This window comes from Bufo bufo, chromosome 8, assembly GCF_905171765.1.
Source record: "Bufo bufo chromosome 8, aBufBuf1.1, whole genome shotgun sequence".
NCBI lineage: Eukaryota > Metazoa > Chordata > Amphibia > Anura > Bufonidae > Bufo > Bufo bufo.
The window spans coordinates 1,790,048-1,815,901 of NC_053396.1; the positions used below are offsets into that span (position 1 = coordinate 1,790,048).

At 55.6% G+C, this 25,854-nt stretch overlaps 1 protein-coding gene across 6 annotated transcripts in view; it reads right to left on the reverse strand.

Annotated features, from left to right (window-relative positions):
• The window catches only part of BRD3 (bromodomain containing 3), a 35,987-nt gene that overhangs the window by 2,601 nt on the left and 7,532 nt on the right, over positions 1-25,854 (reverse strand). For 4 of the 6 annotated variants that reach the window (XM_040406014.1, XM_040406017.1, XM_040406015.1 and 1 more), the window contains exons 2-13: positions 21,818-21,937; positions 17,529-17,833; positions 16,850-16,987; positions 16,631-16,784; positions 16,211-16,393; positions 15,421-15,641; positions 11,686-12,057; positions 10,555-10,683; positions 6,608-6,799; positions 2,719-2,996; positions 2,213-2,511; positions 1,030-1,155 (exon numbers count right to left, since the gene is read on the reverse strand). In XM_040406014.1, coding sequence (XP_040261948.1) covers positions 1,030-1,155; positions 2,213-2,511; positions 2,719-2,996; positions 6,608-6,799; positions 10,555-10,683; positions 11,686-12,057; positions 15,421-15,641; positions 16,211-16,393; positions 16,631-16,784; positions 16,850-16,987; positions 17,529-17,729 — 2,293 coding nt within the window. In that variant the 5' untranslated portion in view covers positions 17,730-17,833; positions 21,818-21,937. The remainder of the gene's footprint in view (positions 1-1,029; positions 1,156-2,212; positions 2,512-2,718; positions 2,997-6,607; positions 6,800-10,554; positions 10,684-11,685; positions 12,058-15,420; positions 15,642-16,210; positions 16,394-16,630; positions 16,785-16,849; positions 16,988-17,528; positions 17,834-21,817; positions 21,938-25,854) is intronic. The other 2 variants (XM_040406019.1, XM_040406020.1) reach the window with 2 other exon arrangements.

Here is a 25,854-nt window from a genome sequence, read left to right on the forward strand (position 1 = left end):
AAGGTCTCATGCAGCCGCCACATGGAGCACACACGCATCCCTAGACCATGGATGAAGGTCTCATGCAGCCGCCACATGGAGCACACACGCATCCCTAGACCATGGATGAAGGTCTCATGCAGCCGCCACATGGAGAGCACACGCATCCCTAGACCATGGATGAGGGCTTCATGCAGCCGCCACATGGAGCACACACGCATCCCTAGACCATGGATGAAGGCTTCATGCAGCCGCCACATGGAGCACACACGCATCCCTAGACCATGGATGAAGGTCTCATGCAGCCGCCACATGGAGCACACACGCACCCCTAGACCATGGATGAAGGTCTCATGCAGCCGCCACATGGAGCACACGCATCCCTAGAACATGGATGAAGGTCTCATGCAGCCGCCACATGGAGCACACACGCATCCCTAGACCATGGATGAAGGTCTCGTGCAGCCGCCACATGGAGCACACACGCATCCCTAGACCATGGATGAAGGTCTCATGCAGCCGCCACATGGAGAGCACACGCATCCCTAGAACATGGATGAGGTCTTCATGCAGCAGCCACATTGAGCACACACACATCCCTAGACCATGGGTGAAGGTCTCATGCAGCACACACGCATCCCTAGACCATGGATGAGGGCTTCATGCTGCAGCATGGAGCACGTTTCCTGCACATCCTCCACCAGTGAGGAGAGCGTCCAGCGTTGGCCCAGTCCCCTTTACTTGTCTGATCCTCCGTCCTCCACTAGGCCCCAGCTGAAGCACATAACAGCACTGACCTTGCTAGAGGTGGAGGCTGGGAGTTGTAGTGTTTCCAGTTGCCAGCACAGACTAGGGGAGGATGGTGGAGCATCTCCGTCGGTCGTACTCTCTGGGACTGGCCAATCGCTGGATCTACTCTCATCATCTGTTTGCTTCTCGTCTCAGTCACAACAGAATCAATGACGAGAAGAATAAATGGAAACGGACATCTGCAGCGTCCGGGCGCTCGAGCCCCGGGCTCATTAACCCTTTGGGGGAGGGGAACGGTACCTTTTTTTGCAGGTTTCTTGTTATTTAATTGGCCGCTCACATCCTGGAGTCTCCTCTCCAGCTCCTTTTTCTTTTCCTGAGCCAACTCCTCCTTGGACTTTACACCTTGCTTCTTCCCCGACGCTGCTGGGAAAGTGAAGCAATCAGCCAGATGCCAACAGACAGAGGTTCACAGAACGACCTCTAGAGCAGTGTTTGCCAACTCTGCTCCTCAAGCCCCGGCGGCAGCGCAGGTTTTAAGGATACCCTCCTTGCAGACAGTGAGAAGACAAAGCTCCGCTCACAAAGTGCCTGCCAGAGCCTGAGATTATCCTCAAAACCTGACCTGTTGGGGGGGCTTGAGGACTAGAGTTGGAAAACACTGCTCCGGAGGGCTCGAGGGAACTTTGCAGGACTCCCAACAGGCCAAATTTTAAGCTTGAATCACTGCCTGGGCAGAGGGGGCGATCGGCGTGAGCATGAGCGCCCCACCTGCGGCCCTGCAGCAATCCGATAATCTGAGCAAAGATGTTTTCAACGAGAAGCAAATCATGAAAGGTTTGGATGTCAGAGCTGAAGTGTGAAAGCAGCAGATGCCGAGAAACGGGACCATCCAGAACCGGATGCGGAAACCGACACTGCACACAAGGACTACTTCCACATCATCTGCATCGCCCACTTACACTGCAGGAAAGTGATGAAAATGAAAATGCAGAACTGAAGTCTGAAATATGGAGGGGCGAGGTTGGGGGGGGATACAGCGAGCCCCCAGGACACCTGGTAATTCACAAACATCCCCAGTGTCAAAGGGGTGCTTGGTGCTACCTTAAAGCGACCCTCCGGTTCATAAAATTGAGGAAAGAACAGATGACTTACCTGGTGCCCGCCTTTTCCCGGGCTCCTCTTCTATCATCCAAGATGGCCGCTCCGTACCTACCAATGCAGGTAGTGCGAGAAGCGGTACAGCCATCTTGGATGGAAAAAGAGGACCCAGAAATTGACGAATCTGAAGCCGAGAAGATGAAAGATCAGTTGTGTCTTGAACCGGAGGGTCCTATTAATGTAGGAGGCATCTACTCCAGGACCCAAGGCTACACACCAGACAGCCCCTCTCATGACTAGAAGGAAGGGTCTGGGGTGGCAGTGAACCTGTGAGACGGTCTGCTCATCCTGGTCATGGACCCAGCAGCCTCCGTCTACTCACAGAAAGGCTTCCTCTGCTTCTTCTGTAAACAGGACTTGACGTATCGCTCCAGCTCCCGCAGGGTCGTTGGTTTCAAGGTTTCAAAGTCAATCTCTATCTCGTCGGGGTTGGAGTCTCTTAGAGAAGGTTCTCGGGATTGTATAATGTGGACCACACGGCCCAGTTTCTCCCCCGGGAGCCGGTTGATGTCCAGGCTGAGCTGCCGCTTCTCGTCGTACGTCATGGGCAGACCTTCCTCCTCCTCGTCGGAGTCGTAGCTTGCAGATGGAGGCTGTTTACCCCCTTTTTTCGGCTGTTTGCTGCAGGGAGACAAGAAGGTGGACATATAATGGGGGCAACATCTCCCTGTACTGTGTAGACCGACTGCGCCATAGGTTATGCCCGGTTCTGCAGGTCGGCTCTACTGAAGCGCAGAGGCCGAGCCGCAATACCACATATCCTGCAGACGGGGGTGGGGCTGTACAACCCCCCTGCACACAGGCCGCCCGGTATGGCGCTGCGCTCACCTGTTGGCGGTGGGGGCGGCTGTGCTGGATGTAGTGGTGGCTGTAGTGCTGTTTGCCTTCTTGGTGGGGGCCTTTTTCGGAGGCACTGGCTTGGCGGGCTGCGCTGCCTTCACCTTCTTCTCCTCCTCAGTTTTCATCTTGTGCTTCTCTTTCTCCTTCTCCTTCTCTTTGTCCTTTTTCTTCTTCTCCTTTTCCTTCTCCTTTTTCTCCTTCTTCTTCTTTGGTTTATTGACAGGCGCCTGGGACAACGCCGCCAGCTGCTCGTGAACGGCCTTCAGCTGCCGAGACAAACACGCCGCATGTTAGAGAGTTAAAGGGAAGCAAATCATTTACCATCAGCTCCGTTACAGTGTGTCAGCGCAGGTAAGGGCTGCAAGCCTGAAGTCCGGTCCATTATGTGCTCCTAGGCTGAACTCAATTGTATAAAAAGCCTCAGTTGTGTGTGTGAGCCATCAGCCTCTGCGTCAGGCGTCCAGAGTGGAGCAGGCGACACAACGGACACCCAGGGCCAAGGCCTGTGACTGCCAACATTTAGAGCTGTAGTTCCTACAGAGGCCAGCAGGTGGCAGGGCTCCGCAGGATGAATGCAGTCTAAAGATCACTGGGAGCGAAGGGTTAGAAAAAAGAATTGAAAATATAAAAATAAAATAATAAAATTAAAATCAGCCCCCCTTTCCCCAAATTAAAAATCAAACAAAAAAAATTAAAATCACAAGCACTGCCAAACGATAAAAAATAAAAGTATTTATCCTGTACGGTGAACGCAATACAAGAAGGAAAATTAAAACTGACAATTTGCAGTTTTTTCATCAAAATTTAATAAAAAAGTGATCAAAAAGTCAAACACCCCAAAGTGATAGAATTGAAAACAGAAAAACAGATCAACCCACAAAAAAATGAGCCCCCCCCACATCTCCGTAGATGTAAATCTAAAAAGTTATAGGGATGCAAAGAAAAAAATATATATACCGTATTTTTCGCCCCATAAGACGCATTTTTTTAAATGGGGCGAATACTAATAAAGCGCTTCCATTATGGAAGTGCACATTAGTACCGGAGGAGCGGGAAGCGGTGAAGTCTCTGTACTCACTGCGTCCTGGTCCTCGGCTATGCAGGGCTGCGCACAGCGTGGGGGCGCACAGAGACCTCACACTGTACGCGCCACTTCACAGCACGGCCGTGGCGGGAAGAAGACACAGCGCACTGGAGGTGAGGAGCGGCGGCGTCCAGGAGCAGGAGAGCTAAGTGTTTTTTTAAATTGTATTTGCGCTGATGGCCGACATAAAGCTGGGGGCTACATGAGGCTAGGGGCCGACATAAAGCTGGGGGCTACATGAGGCTAGGGGCCGACATAAAGCTGGGGGCTACGTGAGGCTGATGGCCGACATAAAGCTGGGGGCTAAATGAGGCTGGGGGCTGACATAAAGCTGGGGGTTACATGAGGCTAGGGGACGACATAAAGCTGGGGGCTACATGAGGCTGGGGGCCGACAAAGCTGGGGGCTAAATGAGGCTGGGGGCTGACAAAGCTGGGGGTTACATGAGGCTGATGGCCGACATAAAGCTGGGGGCTACATGAGGCTGATGGCCGACATAAAGCTGGGGGCTACGTGAGGCTGATGGCCGACATAAAGCTGGGGGCTACATGAGGCTGATGGCCGACATAAAGCTGGGGGCTACGTGAGGCTGATGGCCGACATAAAGCTGGGGGCTACATGAGGCTGGGGGCTGACATAAAGCTGGGGGCTACGTGAGGCTGGGGGCTGACATAAAGCTGGGGGCTACGTGAGGCTGGGGGCTGACATAAAGCTGGGGGCTACGTGAGGCTGGGGGCTGACAAAGCTGGGGGCTACATGAGGCTGGGGGCTGACAAAGCTGGGGGCTACATGAGGCTGGGGGCCAACATAAAGCTGGGGGCTACATGAGGCTGGGGGCCAACATAAAGCTGGGGGCTACATGAGGCTGGGGGCCAACATAAAGCTGGGGGCTGACAAAGCTGGGGGCTACATGAGGCTGATGGCCGACATAAAGCTGGGGGCTAAATGAGGCTGATGGCCGACATAAAGCTGGGGGCTACGTGAGGCTGGGGGCTGACATAAAGCTGGGGGCTACGTGAGGCTGATGGCCGACATAAAGCTGGGGGCTACGTGAGGCTGGGGGCTGACATAAAGCTGGGGGCTACATGAGGCTGGGGGCTGACATAAAGCTGGGGGCTGACATAAAGCTGGGGGCTACGTGAGGCTGGGGGCCGACAAAGCTGGGGGCTACATGAGGCTGATGGCCGACATAAAGCTGGGGGCTACGTGAGGCTGATGGCCGACATAAAGCTGGGGGCTACGTGAGGCTGGGGGCCGACAAAGCTGGGGGCTACATGAGGCTGATAGCCGACATAAAGCTGGGGGCTACGTGAGGCTGATGGCCGACATAAAGCTGGGGGCTACATGAGGCTGGGGGCTGACATAAAGCTGGGGGCTACATGAGGCTGGGGGCTGACATAAATCTGGGGGCTACACGAGGCTGATGGCCGACAAAGCTGGGGGCTACGTGAGGCTGATGGCCGACATAAAGCTGGGGGCTACATGAGGCTGATGGCCGACATAAAGCTGGGGGCTACGTGAGGCTGGGGGCCGACATAAAGCTGGGGGCTACGTGAGGCTGGGGGCTGACATAAAGCTGGGGGCTACGTGAGGCTGGGGGCCGACAAAGCTGGGGGCTACATGAGGCTGATGGCCGACATAAAGCTGGGGGCTACGTGAGGCTGATGGCCGACATAAAGCTGGGGGCTACGTGAGGCTGGGGGCCGACAAAGCTGGGGGCTACATGAGGCTGATAGCCGACATAAAGCTGGGGGCTACGTGAGGCTGATGGCCGACATAAAGCTGGGGGCTACATGAGGCTGGGGGCTGACATAAAGCTGGGGGCTACATGAGGCTGGGGGCTGACATAAATCTGGGGGCTACACGAGGCTGATGGCCGACAAAGCTGGGGGCTACGTGAGGCTGATGGCCGACATAAAGCTGGGGGCTACATGAGGCTGATGGCCGACATAAAGCTGGGGGCTACGTGAGGCTGGGGGCCGACATAAAGCTGGGGGCTACGTGAGGCTGGGGGCTGACATAAAGCTGGGGGCTACGTGAGGCTGGGGGCTGACATAAAGCTGGGGGCTACGTGAGGCTGATGGCCGACATAAAGCTGGGGGCTACATGAGGCTGATGGCCGACATAAAGCTGGGGGCTACATGAGGCTGGGGGCTGACATAAAGCTGGGGGCTACGTGAGGCTGGGGGCTGACATAAAGCTGGGGGCTACGTGAGGCTGATGGCCGACAAAGCTGGGGGCTACGTGAGGCTGATGGCCGACAAAGCTGGGGGCTACGTGAGGCTGATGGCCGACATAAAGCTGGGGGCTACATGAGGCTGATGGCCGACATAAAGCTGGGGGCTACATGAGGCTGATGGCCGACATAAAGCTGGGGGCTACATGAGGCTGATGGCCGACATAAAGCTGGGGGCTACGTGAGGCTGGGGGCTGATCTGAGGTCTGATTGAGGGTCGTATTAACATTGGGGGTCTGATTTCTGGTCTGACCTGAGGAGTAATGAAAAATATTTTTTTCTAATTGCCCCCCTCTAAAACCTAGGTGCGTCTTATAGGACGAAAAATATGATATTTTAAAAATATTAAAACATTAAAATATAAATGTGATCTCGGTGTAATCGCACTGACGGGTAGAATGGCAGACAGAAGAGCAGTGATGGGCGGTGTTACTCCTCACGTACACGCTGATCTATTGTGTGTGGTGATGGAGCCCCTTTAAGTGGACGGCCTGCTGAACACTGTCGGCTCAATGACCCGAGAGCCACGTGGCAGCTGACGGCCATCCCCGTCTCACCTGCTCCTGCAGCTCAGCCAGCCGCGTGGCGCGCTCCTCTTCAGAGTCTGAACTATCGGACTGGGAGGAGCTCTCTTCACTGGTGTGACTGCTCTCCACGCTTTTGCTGACCACCGGGGCCACTGCTGGGGGAGGGGCGGGGGGCTCTGGCGGCTCATCGGGCATCTTGGCAAATCTCATCTCAAAAACATCCTGTGGAAAGAGATCAATGACAGAGCCTGACGAGGAGGATGACGAGCAGGGGGCCGGCCACAGGCGAGGAGGACCAGGACCCCACAGAACAGCGGGCCGCTCAGGTCTCCTGCCTCGGTGATGGTTACCGGTGAGCCGTTTATAGGGGACGTGTGGGGGATGGGCCAACAGCTATAATGGACAGGAAATATATACACTACTCACAAAAAGTTCAGGATATTCGGCTTTCGGGTGAAGTTTATGGAGAACAAACAGTTCCGGCTCCAGTGATATTATATGATGAAAGTCGGGCATGAAGTAGAAGCAGCGATGGCGATCTCCTCATCTCAGAAACCGACCCCAGTGCTGGGTATACCGCCACAGAGATGTCAGTGTCTCACCGACCACAGTGCTGGGTATACCGCCACAGAGATGTCAGTGTCTCACCGACCACAGTGCTGGGTATACCGCCACAGAGATGTCAGTGTCTCACCGACCCCAGTGCTGGGTACACCGCCACAGAGATGTCAGTGTCTCACCGACCACAGTGCTGGGTACACCGCCACAGAGATGTCAGTGTCTCACCGACCCCAGTGCTGGGTATACCGCCACAGAGATGTCAGTGTCTCACCGACCCCAGTGCTGGGTATACCGCCACAGAGATGTCAGTGTCTCACCGACCCCAGTGCTGGGTACACCGCCACAGAGATGTCAGTGTCTCACCGACCCCAGTGCTGGGTACACCGCCACAGAGATGTCAGTGTCTCACCGACCCCAGTGCTGGGTATACCGCCACAGAGATGTCAGTGTCTCACCGACCCCAGTGCTGGGTATACCGCCACAGAGATGTCAGTGTCTCACCGACCCCAGTGCTGGGTATACCGCCACAGAGATGTCAGTGTCTCACCGACCACAGTGCTGGGTACACCGCCACAGAGATGTCAGTGTCTCACCGACCCCAGTGCTGGGTACACCGCCACAGAGATGTCAGTGTCTCACCGACCCCAGTGCTGGGTACACCGCCACAGAGATGTCAGTGTCTCACCGACCCCCGTGCTGGGTATACCGCCACAGAGATGTCAGTGTCTCACCAACCCCAGTGCTGGGTACACCGCCACAGAGATGTCAGTGTCTCACCGACCCCAGTGCTGGGTATACCGCCACAGAGATGTCAGTGTCTCACCAACCCCAGTGCTGGGTACACCGCCACAGAGATGTCAGTGTCTCACCAACCCCAGTGCTGGGTATACCGCCACAGAGATGTCAGTGTCTCACCGACCCCAGTGCTGGGTACACCGCCACAGAGATGTCAGTGTCTCACCGACCCCAGTGCTGGGTACACCGCCACAGAGATGTCAGTGTCTCACCGACCCCAGTGCTGGGTATACCGCCACAGAGATGTCAGTGTCTCACCGACCCCCGTGCTGGGTATACCGCCACAGAGATGTCAGTGTCTCACCGACCCCAGTGCTGGGTATACCGCCACAGAGATGTCAGTGTCTCACCGACCCCAGTGCTGGGTATACCGCCACAGAGATGTCAGTGTCTCACCGACCCCAGTGCTGGGTATACCGCCACAGAGATGTCAGTGTCTCACTGACCCCAGTGCTGGGTACACCGCCACAGAGATGTCAGTGTCTCACCGACCCCAGTGCTGGGTATACCGCCACAGAGATGTCAGTGTCTCACCGACCCCAATGCTGGGTACACCGCCACAGAGATGTCAGTGTCTCACCGACCCCAGTGCTGGGTATACCGCCACAGAGATGTCAGTGTCTCACCGACCCCAGTGCTGGGTATACCGCCACAGAGATGTCAGTGTCTCACCGACCCCAGTGCTGGGTATACTGCCACAGAGATGTCAGTGTCTCACCGACCCCAGTGCTGGGTATACCGCCACAGAGATGTCAGTGTCTCACCGACCCCAATGCTGGGTACACCGCCACAGAGATGTCAGTGTCTCACCGACCCCAGTGCTGGGTATACTGCCACAGAGATGTCAGTGTCTCACCGACCCCAGTGCTGGGTACACCGCCACAGAAAGGTCAGTGTCTCAGGAACCTGTCCAGTGGCCTTCAGCATCAATTCCAGCTCGACAACGACGTCTCCTGCTGTTCACAAGTCGCCTTATTGTCTCTGAGGAATCCCACTCTTCTTGAAGGGCAGCCCTCAGGTCATTGAGGTTCTGAGGTACAGACTTATGAGCCTCTACACGGCGACTCAGCTGATCCCAGAGGTTTTCAATGGGATTTAGGTCTGGAGAAAGTGCAGCCGCTCCATGTGAGGTCCCTCAGTCTCCAGCAGCCATTCCCCAATGATGGACCTCGATGAGCTGGAGCCTTGTCCTCCATGAAGATGACATCAGGCCGGTGCTGTTCCTGCAGAGGCACCATGACTGGAGTAATGATGGTCTTCAGGTGGTCTGGGCTGTCACTGGACCAGTCACACAGTGTAGGCCAGTCCTGTATGGACCAGACACCGGCCCACACTGTGACACCACCAAAGGCTGGTCTAGTGACAGCAGTGGCTGATGCAAAGCGCTCTCCTTGACGTCTCCAACATCGCTGGCCGCCATCAACTCTGCTCAGCGTGAATCGCCTTTCATCAGTGATCAGCACTGAGGCCACTGGTCCCTCGTCAGTGTAGATGCTCCCCGGCCCATAGAAGACGATGACGCCTGCGCCTGGTGGTGACGCCGATGTAAACGGTTTGCAATGGTCTGACGAGACACTTGGGTGCCTCTCACCTCCCTTACATGTGCCTGGAGTTGTGTGGCATTCATCATCCGGTTCGGCAGGGCATTGCTCACAATGAAGCGGTCTTCAGTGTGGGATGTGGCCACGGGACGTCCACTTCTCTGCCTTTCTGTGACTCTTGCAGTCTCTGTATCTCTGATACAACCTGCTGATGACACTGAGCTCAGGGGCCACCTCCGTCTGAGAACATCCTGCTTGAAGCCTCACAATGGTGAGGTCCTGTTCATCAATTGTTGGTCTCATGATGTCACAATGTGAGCAGCATGATGAGGAGGACGGTTTATTACCAATTCTAACTGAACCAGGACTTTTATTGGGCGATTCATGGATCAAACACCTGGTGTGAATTTTGCTGTTAAAGGGGTATTCCCATCTCAGACAATGGGGGCATATCGCTAGGATATGGCCCCATTGTCTGATCGGTGCGGGTCCCACCTCTGGGACCCACACCTACAATGAGAACAGAGCGGGGAGAACTGTGGATTTCCCAGGGTCCGTCCACCACCAAGCGCTGCTCCAATAGAAGTGAATGGGAGCGCACTGCGCACACGCGGCCCCTGCTCCCATTCATTTCTATGGGGCAGACGGAAATAGCCGAGCCAGCGCTCGGCTATTTACATCAGCCCCATAGAAATGAATGGGCGGCGGCTGCGCATGCGCAGTCCGTTCATTTCCCAGCTCTGTTCTCATTGTAGGTGCGGGTCCCAGAGGTGGGTCCCGCACCTATCAGACAATGGGGGCATATCCTAGCGATATGCCCCCATTGTCTGTGATGGGAAAACCCCTTTAAGCTCCTCGTTAGAGAGCAGCAAGTGGTGCAGAAAGTCCTGACACATTGAAGAGTTGGAAGGTCAGAGGGCATTTTAGGGTCATGCGGAAATTTCACCCATAAGACAAATATCCCGGACATTTTGCGAGTATTGTATATATGTCAGGACCCCCCTGACCGCCTGCACATGGGGGGAGAACTGAGGTGAACTGCAAACCACAAGACATGTCAGTTGCTGCGCAGAACGTTACCTGGAGCTTTCGGGCCATGGCCACCACCTCGTGATCGGGGGGATTGTACTTGTAACAGTTGGAGAACATTAACCGTATATCAGCCGCAAACGCCTGCGCGTCCTGGTAATCCCGACCATCCATTTTCTTCTGCAATGAAATAAGAGCAACATATAAGGAAGAAAAGGAGAGACAAATTCTGCAGATGTAGCAGAGCCGAGTATGTCATGTGGACGAGCAATGAACAATCTGCTCAAAGTCTCCTGCGTTCTCTGTATGAGCTGCGGGACAACTGGGGCCCCAGGACGTAATGTCTGCAAGGTCTAGAAACGGATCTCATACCGAGAGGAAACAAATGACAACCTCGGCTCTGCTACATCCTTAAAAGTTAAAATACAGCCACAAAGGGTCCTGTAGTGCTTCAGCTGCTCACCATTTTCAAGCTGTCTGCTTGATGTCAAGGAATGGTACAGTGTTTAGATCCAGACGCTGAAACCCTGTTATGTCATAGTTCTGATAACACAGCTGAGGTTTTGTTACAATGTAACAATGAAGGTAAGAACTGTCAGACAGAAGAGAGATATTTGTACTGCCACACTGAGGATCTCCCAGACTGGAAACAAGAACGTTACGCCGTTCATTGACAGCAAGCAGAGATATTTAAGTGGAGTTAAACATACAGTTATTAGACTTTATTTACACAAAACTAGAACCCCCCCTTTAAAATTTTACAAATTACTCACAACTTTTGGCCCTTTCGAGGGGTTCTCCAAAAGTTAACTCCTGATTGGCCTGTCTGTAGGATATCTGATGGGTGGGGTCTGACTCCTGGCGCCCCCTCAATCAGCGGGTGGATGAGCGCTGCGGCCCCTTCGAAGTACACTAAGCACAGCGCCATACATCGTATAGTGGTTGTTGTTGGTACTGCAGCCATGTGACGCCACAGACCAAAGCCCTTACTGGAGCACTGTGGCCCCTTCCAACAACTGATCTGCAGCTCTGCCTGGAGTTGGGGCCCCACCGATTCGATATTAATTTACTATCCTGAGGTCATCAATATTTAACCCCTAGAAAACCTATCCAATAACATCGATGACATTAAACACGTCCCCGAAGGTGGCAGATGAGCCTCCAGTAAAGTGAAGGACAAACCTTGACAGTGCTGAGGTCCATGGGGTGCTTGATGATATCGTGGTAGTCGTGCAGCTCCAGGGCCTCGGCGTCCACCGGCTTGTAGAAGGGCCAGGCGTAGGCGGCGTGCTTCTTGGACAGCATCTCTTTCAGGATACTGTCGCAGTACTTCATGTGCTCCGTCAGTTTGCCCTTCTTGCCGGCGTGCTGCGCGATCTCCCCTTCCTCCAGGTCCTTCTTTGGTGGTTTGATGGGGCGCCCGGTGCTCTCTCTCCTGTTTGCCACTTTCGCTTGCTTAGGATCGGAGATTGGGACAGGCGACTCGCTGCGGCTGGCGGTTATGGCGGAGGTGGTTGGGGTGGTCGTGTCCGCTTTTCTTTTTACACCTTTTTTCTAATGAAAGAACAAAGACAATAACTGTGCAGACGCCGCAAAAGCCGCCTCATGCTACGGCGTACAGATATGAAGACTGCCCAGCAGTGGAACTCAAACCCGACAGGACCCCTTAAGAACATAAAAGCAGAAGTGACACATTTGGGGGGAAGCAGGTTATAGGACCGTCCAGGTAGAAAGTCCCAGCCAATCGGATCTCAGACATGGAGAGATCCCAATATGAGTACTGGGTCCCTAACCCTAACCCTATTCAGATTCATGGGACTGGTGCATTATACACAGTGGAGTGACATTATTATGAGCAGAAGCTAATCTGCAGAGCGACCGCCGGGTGCAGCACGGACAGCAGCTAATCTGCAGAGCGACTGCCGGGTGCAGCACGGACAGCAGCTAATCTGCAGAGCGACCGCCGGGTGCAGCACGGACAGCAGCTAATCTGCAGAGAAACTGCCGGGTGGAGCACGGACAGCAGCTAATCTGCAGAGCGATCGCCGGGTGCAGCACAGACAGCAGCTAATCTGCAGAACGACCGCCGGGTGCAGCACAGACAGCAGCTAATCTGCAGAACGACCGCCGGGTGCAGCACGGACAGCAGCTAATCTGCAGAACGACCGCCGGGTGCAGCACGGACAGTAATCTGCAGAGCGACCGCCGGGTGGAGCACGGACAGCAGCTAATCTGCAGAGCGACCGCCGGGTGCAGCACAGACAGCAGCTAATCTGCAGAGCGACCGCGGGGTGCAGCACGGACAGCAGCTAATCTGCAGAGCGACCACCGGGTGCAGCACGGACAGCAGCTAATCTGCAGAACGACCGCCGGGTGCAGCACGGACAGCAGCTAATCTGCAGAACGACCGCTGGGTGCAGCACGGACAGTAATCTGCAGAGCGACCGCCGGGTGGAGCACGGACAGCAGCTAATCTGCAGAGCGACCGCCGGGTGCAGCACAGACAGCAGCTAATCTGCAGAGCGACCGCGGGGTGCAGCACGGACAGCAGCTAATCTGCAGAACGACCGCCGGGTGCAGCACGGACAGCAGCTAATCTGCAGAACGACCGCCGGGTGCAGCACGGACAGTAATCTGCAGAGCGACCGCCGGGTGGAGCACGGACAGCAGCTAATCTGCAGAGCGACCGCCGGGTGCAGCACAGACAGCAGCTAATCTGCAGAGCGACCGCGGGGTGCAGCACGGACAGCAGCTAATCTGCAGAGCGACCGCCGGGTGCAGCACGGACAGCAGCTAATCTGCAGAACGACCGCCGGGTGCAGCACGGACAGTAATCTGCAGAGCGACCGCCGGGTGCAGCACGGACAGCAGCTAATCTGCAGAGCGACCGCCGGGTGCAGCACGGACAGCAGCTAATCTGCAGAGCGACCGCCGGGTGCAGCACAGACAGCAGCTAATCTGCAGAACGACCGCCGGGTGCGGCACGGACAGCAGCTAATACCCACCGAGGGATATGTGTGCAGACAGCTTATCACACCCCTTATATACCCACCGAGGGATATGTGTGCAGACAGCCTATCACACACCTTATATACCCACCGAGGGATATGTGTGCAGACAGCCTATCACACCTTATATACCCACTGAGGGATATGTGTGCAGACAGCCTATCACACCTTATATACCCACCGAGGGATATGTGTGCAGACAGCTTATCACACCCCTTATATACCCACCGAGGGATATGTGTGCAGACAGCCTATCACACACCTTATATACCCACGAGGGATATGTGTGCAGACAGCCTATCACACCTTATATACCCACTGAGGGATATGTGTGCAGCCAGCCTATCACACCTTATATACCCACCGAGGGATATGTGTGCAGACAGCCTATCACACCCCTTATATACCCACTGAGGGATATGTGTGCAGACAGCCTATCACACCCCTTATATACCCACTGAGGGATATGTGTGCAGACAGCCTATCACACCTTATATACCACAGAGGGATATGTGTGCAGACAGCCTATCACACCCCTTATATACCCACTGAGGGATATGTGTGCAGACAGCCTATTACACACCCCTTATATACCCACCGAGGTATATGTGTGCAGACAGCCTATCACACCTTATATACCCACTGAGGGATATGTGTGCAGACAGCCTACCACACCCCTTATATACCCACCGAGGGATATGTGAGCAGACAGCCTATCACCCCTTATATACCCACTGAGGGATATGTGTGCAGACAGCCTATCACACCTTATATACCCACCGAGGGATATGTGTGCAGACAGCCTATTACACCTTATATACCCACCGAGGGATATGTGTGCAGACAGCCTATTACACCTTATATACCCACTGAGGGATATGTGTGCAGACAGCCTATCACACCTTATATACCCACCGAGGGATATGTGTGCAGACAGCCTATCACACCCCTTATATACCCACTGAGGGATATGTGTGCAGACAGCCTATCACACCCCTTATATACCCACTGAGGGATATGTGTGCAGACAGCCTATCACACACCTTATATACCCACCGAGGTATATGTGTGCAGACAGCCTATCACACCCCTTATATACCCACCGAGGGATATGTGAGCAGACAGCCTATCACCCCTTATATACCCACTGAGGGATATGTGGGCAGACAGCCTATCACACCTTATATACCCACCGAGGGATATGTGTGCAGACAGCCTATCACACCCCTTATATACCCACCGAGGGATATGTGTGCAGACAGCCTATCACACCTTATATACCCACTGAGGGATATGTGTGCAGACAGCCTATCACACCTTATATACCCACTGAGGGATATGTGTGCAGACAGCCTATCACACCTTATATACCCACTGAGGGATATGTGTGCAGACAGCCTATCACACCTCATATACCCACCGAGCCCGCTCAGCACAGTGGACTTCCTTCATGATCAATGCTCTGCTGAGGTCTAAAGAAGGAAATGCTCAGAATAATGGGACTCCGCTGTGTGCATGAGGGTGTCAGACACTATACCGCCAGCATATGGACCGATTATCATACGGACCAGAAGACCATACCTGGCCGACCCCTTTAGGATGGAGTGACTGTTTATTGCATCCCTATTCCCTCCTCTCCTTTACTGGGGATTCTCCGTTTCTAGGTAATCTGTTCCTCAGCGATTACTTGTACATATCATCCATCTATGTACCAAATTCCCGCTGAGCGTGTGCTTACAGACAGCAGCGGAGCAGTGTAAAGCATGGGCGACTGCCACAGACTCTAATAGACACTGATCCCAGCGGCTTCCTCATGAAGCCCCAACTTATAGGAGACCTGCACGGAGGCGCCCCAAGAATCCCTCCAGCCCCTCCATAATCCTCTCCCAAAACATGGACTATCCATTACCTTAACGACTGGGGCAGCTGGCGGAACAACTGGTGCTACTGGGACTGGTGCGGCTGGAGGCGGCTGAGGAGCAGTGGTGGCGACGGGTACCGTTACGTTAGCGGTTATAGTTGGCACAGGAGTGACGGCGATGACTGGTGTCTGGGACACTAGAGGAGCGATGTTGGTGAGCTGGACCGTGGGGCTGACCACCGTGGAGACGCTGGAGGCTTGGGTGGTGGCTGGAAGGAGACAACATGGGTTCAGTTTTAACTGCATGGCTCCTGGGTGACAACCACTGATGGCCCCCATTATACTGCCCACAGGAGCTGCCAATCAGCTCTATAAATTACACCGTTACATTCTCCTCCCACTGATTAGCTCATGTGTCAGTCCTAACAGTAACTATGGCATTCTATTCATGAATGAGGAGGCTGTGGATGAACTGAGCTGGAGATTGGAGGATGTGACAGATGAGGCTTCACATGAGATTGGTTCCTTGAGCCCTCGCCCCCCCCCTCCCCAGTCCTCACCCCTCCCCCCAGTCCCAGCCCTCGCCCCCCCCCTCCCCAGTCCTCACCCCTCCCCCCAGTCCCAGCCCTCGCCCCCCCCCCCAGTCCCAGCCCTCGCCCCCTCCCCCCACCCCTCGCCCCCTCCCCCCACCCCTCGCCCCCCCACCCCACAGTCCTCGCCCCCGATTCATGCCTACTCTATCACATCTGCAGGACATCTATTCATTATATGGCGCTGACGCGCTCCGCAGCGCTGCAGTTATCCCTCCTCATTACACACAGCACAGTCAGTGTAGGACCTTTATATCGCTCCCGACGCCTCTCCACGGGCGGCTCGGCTCGTCTTCCGGAGCTGCGCTCCACTACGGCAGGCTTGGGGGGGCTGCGCTCCACTACGGCAGGCTTGGGGGGGCTGCGCTCCACCACCACCGGTTTGGGAGACACAGCGGCTTTCTCAACAGGCGGCTCTTGTTCTGTGATGACTGGAGAAAAAGGGATCTGGTTAAGAGGACACCATCACCGAGCGGCGGCACTGCCTGGTTGGGGGGGGGGGGACGCGGCTACTTTCACACTCGCGTTTTGTGCGGATCCGTCATGGAGGCATTCTGAGCGGATCCTTCTCCATTCAGAATACATTAGAATGCAAACTGATCCGTTTTGGACCGCTGAGCCCTGAACGGATCTCACAAACGGAAAGCCAAAACGCCAGAGGCTCGTACCTGGGGTCTGCGCAGCTGGAGGGGGCGGCGGCTTCTTTCCTTTGCCTTTGGGGACCGGGGGCAGTAACTCCACCTCTTCCTGCGGCATCTGGGCGACTTTCTGGAGGAAAATCTTTTCCAAGGCTTGAGCCATGAGGACAATGTCATCTGTGGACTGAGGGCGGCAGCGGTCAGCGGCCATCCGTACCCCCCCTGCGGCCCCTTCACGCGGACACTTACCTTGTTGTAGATGTAGCAGTTGGTGAACATGGTGTTGAAGTCCTGCATGCACTCGTTGGCGCTCCAATAGTAGTTGTTCTCCAGCCGCTTCTTGATCGTCCCCATGTCCATGGGATTCTTAATGATCTTGTGATAGTCCTGGAAGACAGAGCGCCCACAATGGGAATCGCGAACCATGCGCTAAACATGGAGACTTCCATGGATTAACTTCCTGACAATTTCAAGATCTCTGCTGTCTGTCAGTGAGTAAATATATTGGGGGCAGCATAAGACCTCCGCGGGGCCTGCGCTGTATGGTAAACCTGGCGCATCTTGCGCGCGCTGCCGTCTTTAGACCACAATGTGTTTGAACCAATACACGGAGCACGAGGTGCGGACAACGCTTGGTTGGCGCCATTTCAGCTCTGTCACATTTCACTTTCTGCAAGCCAGCACAGGCCAATTGTTTCCCACAGCGGAGGGTTTGTTACAATGTGTCCCTGAGATGAAGGCAGGACACACCTCTCTCCTGATTTGTTACAATGTGTCAGTGCATGTATCAGAGGCCAGACCGTCTCCACTGCTTACAACTGTGGCAAAACCTCAGCTGTGGGAGCAGACAGGTTTTCACAAGTACATGTTCTCTAGCCACAGACAGCAAGCAGAGATCTTGGAGTTGGGGCCGTCTGTGGGGACTCACGGGCAGGCTGAGCTTGATGCAGTCCACGGGCTGGTAGAAGGGCCACGCGAACTGATGCTTCCACAGCGTCTTCACCACCACATTCTGCATGTACTGCAGCTGGTTGGTCTTGCGCCCGGGCTTGTTGGGGTTCGTGACTTCGGGAGGGGGCGGGTTCACGGGCCCTTGAGGGGCCGGAGCCGCCGCCGGAGCAGCAGACATTTTGCTGTTCTCACTTTCTTTCACAGTAACTCTGCAGCACAATCTCTTCCTTTATGGCCCCCGACAGGGAAGGACATCCCATCTCAGGGGTCCAACCATAGAACCTGAGGAGCAGGAGAAGACGACATCAGAAAGATCCACCCCCCACATGTAACGGACAGCGCCACCCTCCGTACCTACACCGCCATCGCTGCAGAACCCCCCCACATGTAACGGACAGCGCCACCCTCCGTACCTACACCGCCATCGCTGCAGAACCCCCCCACATGTAACGGACAGCGCCACCCTCCATACCTACACCGCCATCGCTGCAGAACCCCCCCACATGTAACGGACAGCGCCACCCTCCGTACCTACACCGCCATCGCTGCAGACCCCCCCCACATGTAACGGACAGCGCCACCCTCCATACCTACACCGCCATCGCTGCAGAACCCCCCCACATGTAACGGACAGCGCCACCCTCCGTACCTACACCGCCATCGCTGCAGAACCCCCCCACATGTAACGGACAGCGCCACCCTCCATACCTAAACCGCCATCGCTGCAGAACCCCCCCACCTCCTATAACCGACAGCGCCACCCTCCATACCTAAACCGCCATCGCTGCAGAACCCCCCCCACCTCCTATAACGGACAGCGCCACCCTCCATACCTAAACAGCCATCGCTGCAGAACCCACCTCCTATAACGGACAGCGCCACCCTCCGTACCTAAACCGCCATCGCTGCAGAACCCCCCCACATGTAACGGACAGCGCCACCCTCCGTACCTAAACCGCCATCGCTGCAGACCCCCCACCTATAACGGACAGCGCCACCCTCCGTACCTAAACCGCCATCGCTGCAGAACCCCCCCACCTCCTATAACGGACAGCGCCATCCTCCATATCTAAACCGCCATCGCTGCAGAACCCCCCCACCTCCTATAACGGACAGCGCCACCCTCCATACCTACACCGCCATCGCTGCAGAACCCCCCCACCTCCTATAACGGACAGCGCCACCCTCCGTACCTAAACCGCCATCGCTGCAGAACCCCCCCCCGCATGTAACGGACAGCGCCATCCTCCGTACCTAAACCGCCATCGCTGCAGACCCCACCTCCTATAACGGACAGCGCCACCCTCCGTACCTAAACCGCCATCGCTGCAGAACCCCCCCCACATGTAACGGACAGCGCCACCCTCCGTACCTAAACCGCCATCGCTGCAGACCCCCCACCTATAACGGACAGCGCCACCCTCCATACCTAAACCGCCATCGCTGCAGAACCCCCCCACCTCCTATAACGGACAGCGCCATCCTCCATACCTAAACCGCCATCGCTGCAGAACCCCCCCACCTCCTATAATGGACAGCGCCACCCTCCATACCTACACCGCCATCGCTGCAGAACCCCCCCACATATAACGGACAGCGCCACCCTCCATACCTAAACCGCCATCACTGCAGAACCCCCCCACATATAACGGACAGCGCCACCCTCCATACCTAAACCGCCATCGCTGCAGACCCCCCCACCTCCTATAACGGACAGCGCCATCCTCCATACCTAAACCGCCATCGCTGCAGAACCCCCCCACCTCCTATAACGGACAGCGCCACCCTCCGTACCTAAACCGCCATCGCTGCAGACCCCCCCCCACCTCCTATAACGGACAGCGTCATCCTCCATACCTAAACCGCCATCGCTGCAGACCGCACCTCCTATAACGGACAGCGCCATCCTCCGTACCTAAACCGCCATCGCTGTAGACGCCCCCCCACCTCCTATAACTGACAGCGCCATCCTCCATACCTAAACCGCCATCGCTGCAGACCCCCCCCACCTATAACGGACAGCGCCATCCTACATACCTAAACCGCCATCGCTGCAGAACCCCCCCACATATAACGGACAGCGCCACCCTCCATACCTAAACCGCCATCGCTGCAGACCCCCCCCACCTCCTATAACGGACAGCGCCATCCTCCATACCTAAACCGCCATCGCTGCAGACCCCCCCCACCTATAACGGACAGCGCCATCCTACATACCTAAACCGCCATCGCTGCAGAACCCCCCCACATATAACGGACAGTGCCATCCTCCATACCTAAACCGCCATCGCTGCAGAACCCCCCCACCTCCTATAACGGACAGCGCCATCCTCCATACCTAAACCGCCATCACTGCAGAACCCCCCACATATAACGGACAGCGCCACCCTCCATACCTAAACCGCCATCGCTGCAGAACCCCCCCACCTCCTATAACGGACAGCGCCATCCTCCATACCTAAACCGCCATCGCTGCAGAACCCCCCCACCTCCTATAACGGACAGCGTCATCCTCCATACCTAAACCGCCATCGCTGCAGACCGCACCTCCTATAACGGACAGCGCCACCCTCCATACCTAAACCGCCATCGCTGCAGACCCCCCCCACCTCCTATAACGGACAGCGTCATCCTCCATACCTAAACCGCCATCGCTGCAGACCGCACCTCCTATAACGGACAGCGCCATCCTCCGTACCTAAACCGCCATCGCTGTAGACGCCCCCCCACCTCCTATAACTGACAGCGCCATCCTCCATACCTAAACCGCCATCGCTGCAGACCCCCCCCACCTATAACGGACAGCGCCATCCTACATACCTAAACCGCCATCGCTGCAGAACCCCCCCCACATATAACGGACAGCGCCACCCTCCATACCTAAACCGCCATCGCTGCAGAACCCCCCACCTCCTATAACGGACAGCGCCACCCTCCATACCTAAACCGCCATCGCTGCAGACCCCCCCCCACCTATAACGGACAGCGCCATCCTACATACCTAAACCGCCAACACTGCAGAACCCCCCCACATATAACGGACAGCGCCACCCTCCATACCTAAACCGCCATTGCTGCAGACCCCCCACATATAACGGACAGCGCCACCCTCCATACCTAAACCGCCATCGCTGCAGAACCCCCCCACCTCCTATAACGGACAGCGCCATCCTCCATACCTAAACCGCCATCGCTGCAGAACCCCCCCACCTCCTATAACGGACAGCGCCATCCTCCATACCTAAACCGCCATCGCTGCAGAACCCCCCCACATATAACGGACAGCGCCACCCTCCATACCTAAACCGCCATTGCTGCAGACCCCCCACATATAACGGACAGCGCCACCCTCCATACCTAAACCGCCATCGCTGCAGAACCCCCCCACCTCCTATAACGGACAGCGCCATCCTCCATACCTAAACCGCCATTACTGCAGAACCCCCCCACCTCCTATAACGGACAGCGCCACCCTCCATACCTAAACCGCCATCGCTGCAGACCCCCCCCCACATCCTATAACGGACAGCGCCATCCTCCGTACCTAAACCGCCATCGCTGCAGACCGCACCTCCTATAACGGACAGCGCCATCGCTGCAGACCCCACCTCCTATAACGGACAGCGCCATCCTCCATACCTAAACCGCCATCACTGCAGACCCCACCTCCTATAACGGACAGCGCCATCGCTGCAGACCTAAACCGCCATCGCTGCAGACCCCACCTCCCATAACGGACAGCGCCACCCTCCATACCTAAACCGCCATCGCTGCAGACCCCACCTCCTATAACGGACAGCGCCATCCTCCATACCTAAACCGCCATCGCTGCACACCCCCCCCCACCGATAACGGACAGCGCCATCCTCCATACCTAAACCGCCATCGCTGCAGAACCCCCCCACCTCCTATAACGGACAGCGCCACCCTCCATACCTAAACCGCCATCGCTGCAGACCCCCCCCCACATCCTATAACGGACAGCGTCATCCTCCATACCTAAACCGCCATCGCTGCAGACCGCACCTCCTATAACGGACAGCGCCATCCTCCATACCTAAACCGCCATCGCTGTAGACGCCCCCCCACCTCCTATAACGGACAGCGCCATCCTCCATACCTAAACCGCCATCGCTGCAGACCCCCCCCCCCCACCTATAACGGACAGCGCCATCCTCCATACCTACGGTAAACAGCCAGCGCTGCAGACCCCGCCGCCACGGCTACGTTGCGCATTAGTCACATGACCACAATAAGGACAGATACCCTTGTGCGGTGGTCACGAGGCGGCCATCTTGGATCAGGAGGTCATTCTAGAAGGCACCGTTCAGATTCCTCACCAGCTGTGGTTCTTCAGAAACCCCAATCTAAGGCTCGTCCTCAAGACTGCGGAGAAGAAAACCAGGAAGGGTCAAACAAGGAACGAGACTCCCGAAAGAGCAAAAATCTAAGACACGGCGGGGGAGGGCGAGCAAACGGCGGCAAAGATGGCGACAACCCCCCCCTCTATGATATGCATTACATACAGACTGGACAGTCCACTGCTCCCACAGGATCAGCGCACCCCTCTCCTGAAATCCTCTGTGCTGCTGTGGGCCCTGCTCCTTCCTCCATCCAGCACACACTCATGATATCTGATGAGCAGCGGCAGAGATTTGGTTGCACTCTTCACGTACTTTTGGCGCAGCGTTGGTGCCACGCACCCATTTACAATACCAGGAGTGGCGAGCGTGGCCGTGGTTCCAAAAAAGCGGCAAAAAAGAATAACTTTCTTCATCCACCTCAGAAAACAAAGCTGCAGATCGCCATATTGTCACCAGAGACACGTCCCAGCCAAGTATGAGCGGAGAACAGACGGCGCCGCACTATACGGCCAGCGGGCACTGCAGACCCCATAACACTGTGCACCCGCCCCAAGGACGGCCATCGACAACCAGCCACCTGAGGACTGCACCATCTGTATGCTCCCTGGAGACCAGGATGATGGGAGTGATTGTGGTACCACGGTAAAAGGGTTTGTTCACACGTGTGTAAAACGAGTCTGACAACGGCGACCACAGATAACTGGAGGGGGCCCAATCACGAGGGAGAGGGGACGCCTAGCCCCCCACTCTTCATCGGGGTCAGTGAGCACTAAAATCCACAAATAGCTCTATACAAAAGATGACCCCCAAACAAGAGGGCACTGAGACCCCACAACACACACAGAACCCCCAGAAAGTCCAAGATCCAGAAGAGACAGAGGGCCGAGAGCAACGACAGACCGCTCTCAGGATCTGCTCTCCAGCAGTCACATCATAGCCGAGAGCAACGACAGACCGCTCTCAGGACCTGCTCCCCAGCAGTCACATCATAGCTGAGTATGTCAGACCACTCTCAGGATCTGCTCTCCAGCAGTCACATCATAGCCGAGAGCAACGACAGACCGCTCTCAGGATCTGCTCTCCAGCAGTCACATCATAGCTGAGTGTAATGACAGACCGCTCTCAGGATCTGCTCCCCAGCAGTCACATCATAGCTGAGTATGTCAGACCACTCTCAGGATCTGCTCTCCAGCAGTCACATCATAGCTGAGTATGTCAGACCACTCTCAGGATCTGCTCCCCAGCAGTCACATCATAGCTGAGTATGTCAGACCACTCTCAGGATCTGCTCTCCAGCAGTCACATCATAGCCGAGAGCAACGACAGACCGCTCTCAGGATCTGCTCCCCAGCAGTCACATCATAGCCGAGAGCAACGACAGACCGCTCTCAGGATCTGCTCCCCAGCAGTCACATCATAGCTGAGTGTAATGACAGACCGCTCTCAGGATCTGCTCCCCAGCAGTCACATCATAGCTGAGAGCAATGACAGACCGCTCTCAGGATCTGCTCCCCAGCAGTCACATCATAGCCGAGAGCAACGACAGACCGCTCTCAGGATCTGCTCCCCAGCAGTCACATCATAGCCGAGAGCAACGACAGACCGCTCTCAGGATCTGCTCCCCAGCAGTCACATCATAGCCGAGAGCAACGACAGACCGCTCTCAGGATCTGCTCTCCAGCAGTCACATCATAGCTGAGTGTAATGACAGACCGCTCTCAGGATCTGCTCCCCAGCAGTCACATCATAGCCGAGAGCAACGACAGACCGCTCTCAGGATCTGCTCTCCAGCAGTCACATCATAGCTGAGTGTAATGACAGACCTCTCTCAGGATCTGCTCCCCAGCAGTCACATCATAGCCGAGAGCAACGACAGACCGCTCTCAGGACCTGCTCCCCAGCAGTCACATCATAGCTGAGTATAATGTCAGACCGCTCTCAGGATCTGCTCCCCAGCAGTCACATCATAGCTGAGTGTAATGTCAGACCGCTCTCAGGATCTGCTCCCCAGCAGTCACATCATAGCCGAGTGTAATGACAGACCGCTCTCAGGATCTGCTCTCCAGCAGTCACATCATAGCTGAGTATAATGACAGACCGCTCTCAGGATCTGCTCCCCAGCAGTCACATCATAGCTGGGTGTAATGACAGACCGCTCTCAGGATCTGCTCCCCAGCAGTCACATCATAGCTGAGTGTAATGACAGACCGCTCTCAGGATCTGCTCCCCAGCAGTCACATCATAGCTGAGTGTAATGACAGACCGCTCTCAGGATCTGCTCCCCAGCAGTCACATCATAGCTGAGTGTAATGACAGACCGCTCTCAGGACCTGCTCCCCAGCAGTCACATCATAGCTGAGTGTAATGTCAGACCGCTCTCAGGATCTGCTCTCCAGCAGTCACATCATAGCCGAGAGCAACGACAGACCGCTCTCAGGAGCTGCTCCCCAGCAGTCACATCATAGTTGAGTGTAATGACAGACCGCTCTCAGGATCTGCTCCCCAGCAGTCACATCATAGCCGAGAGCAACGACAGACCGCTCTCAGGATCTGCTCTCCAGCAGTCACATCATAGCTGAGTGTAATGACAGACCGCTCTCAGGATCTACTCTCCAGCAGTCACATCATAGCCGAGTGTAATGTCAGACCGCTCTCAGGATCTGCTCCCCAGCAGTCACATCATAGCCGAGTGTAATGACAGACCGCTCTCAGGATCTGCTCTCCAGCAGTCACATCATAGCTGAGTGTAATGACAGACCGCTCTCAGGATCTGCTCCCCAGCAGTCACATCATAGCCGAGAGCAACGACAGACCGCTCTCAGGATCTGCTCCCCAGCAGTCACATCATAGCTGAGTGTAATGACAGACCGCTCTCAGGATCTGCTCTCCAGCAGTCACATCATAGCCGAGTGTAATGACAGACCGCTCTCAGGAGCTGCTCTCCAGCAGTCACATCATAGCCGAGAGCAACGACAGACCGCTCTCAGGACCTGCTCTCCAGCAGTCACATCATAGCCGAGTGTAATGACAGACCGCTCTCAGGATCTGCTCCCCAGCAGTCACATCATAGCCGAGTGAAATGACAGACCGCTCTCAGGATCTGCTCTCCAGCAGTCACATCATAGCCGAGAGCAACGACAGACCGCTCTCAGGACCTGCTCTCCAGCAGTCACATCATAGCTGAGTGTAATGACAGACCGCTCTCAGGATCTGCTCCCCAGCAGTCACATCATAGCTGAGTGTAATGACAGACCGCTCTCAGGATCTGCTCCCCAGCAGTCACATCATAGCTGAGTGTAATGACAGACCGCTCTCAGGATCTGCTCCCCAGCAGTCACATCATAGCTGAGTGTAATGACAGACCGCTCTCAGGATCTGCTCCCCAGCAGTCACATCATAGCTGAGTGTAATGTCAGACCGCTCTCAGGATCTGCTCTCCAGCAGTCACATCATAGCCGAGAGCAACGACAGACCGCTCTCAGGAGCTGCTCCCCAGCAGTCACATCATAGCTGAGTGTAATGACAGACCGCTCTCAGGATCTGCTCCCCAGCAGTCACATCATAGCTGAGTGTAATGACAGCTCTCAGGATCTGCTCCCCAGCAGTCACATCATAGCTGAGTGTAATGACAGACCGCTCTCAGGATCTGCTCCCCAGCAGTCACATCATAGCTGAGTGTAATGACAGACCGCTCTCAGGATCTGCTCCCCAGCAGTCACATCAAAGCCGAGTGTAATGACAGCTCTCAGGATCTGCTCCCCAGCAGTCACATCATAGCCGGGTGTAATGTCAGACCGCTCTCAGGATCTGCTCCCAGCAGTCACATCATAGCTGAGTGAAATGACAGACCGCTCTGAGGATCTGCTCTCCAGCAGTCACATCATAGCCGAGTGTAATGACAGACCGCTCTCAGGATCTGCTCCCCAGCAGTCACATCAT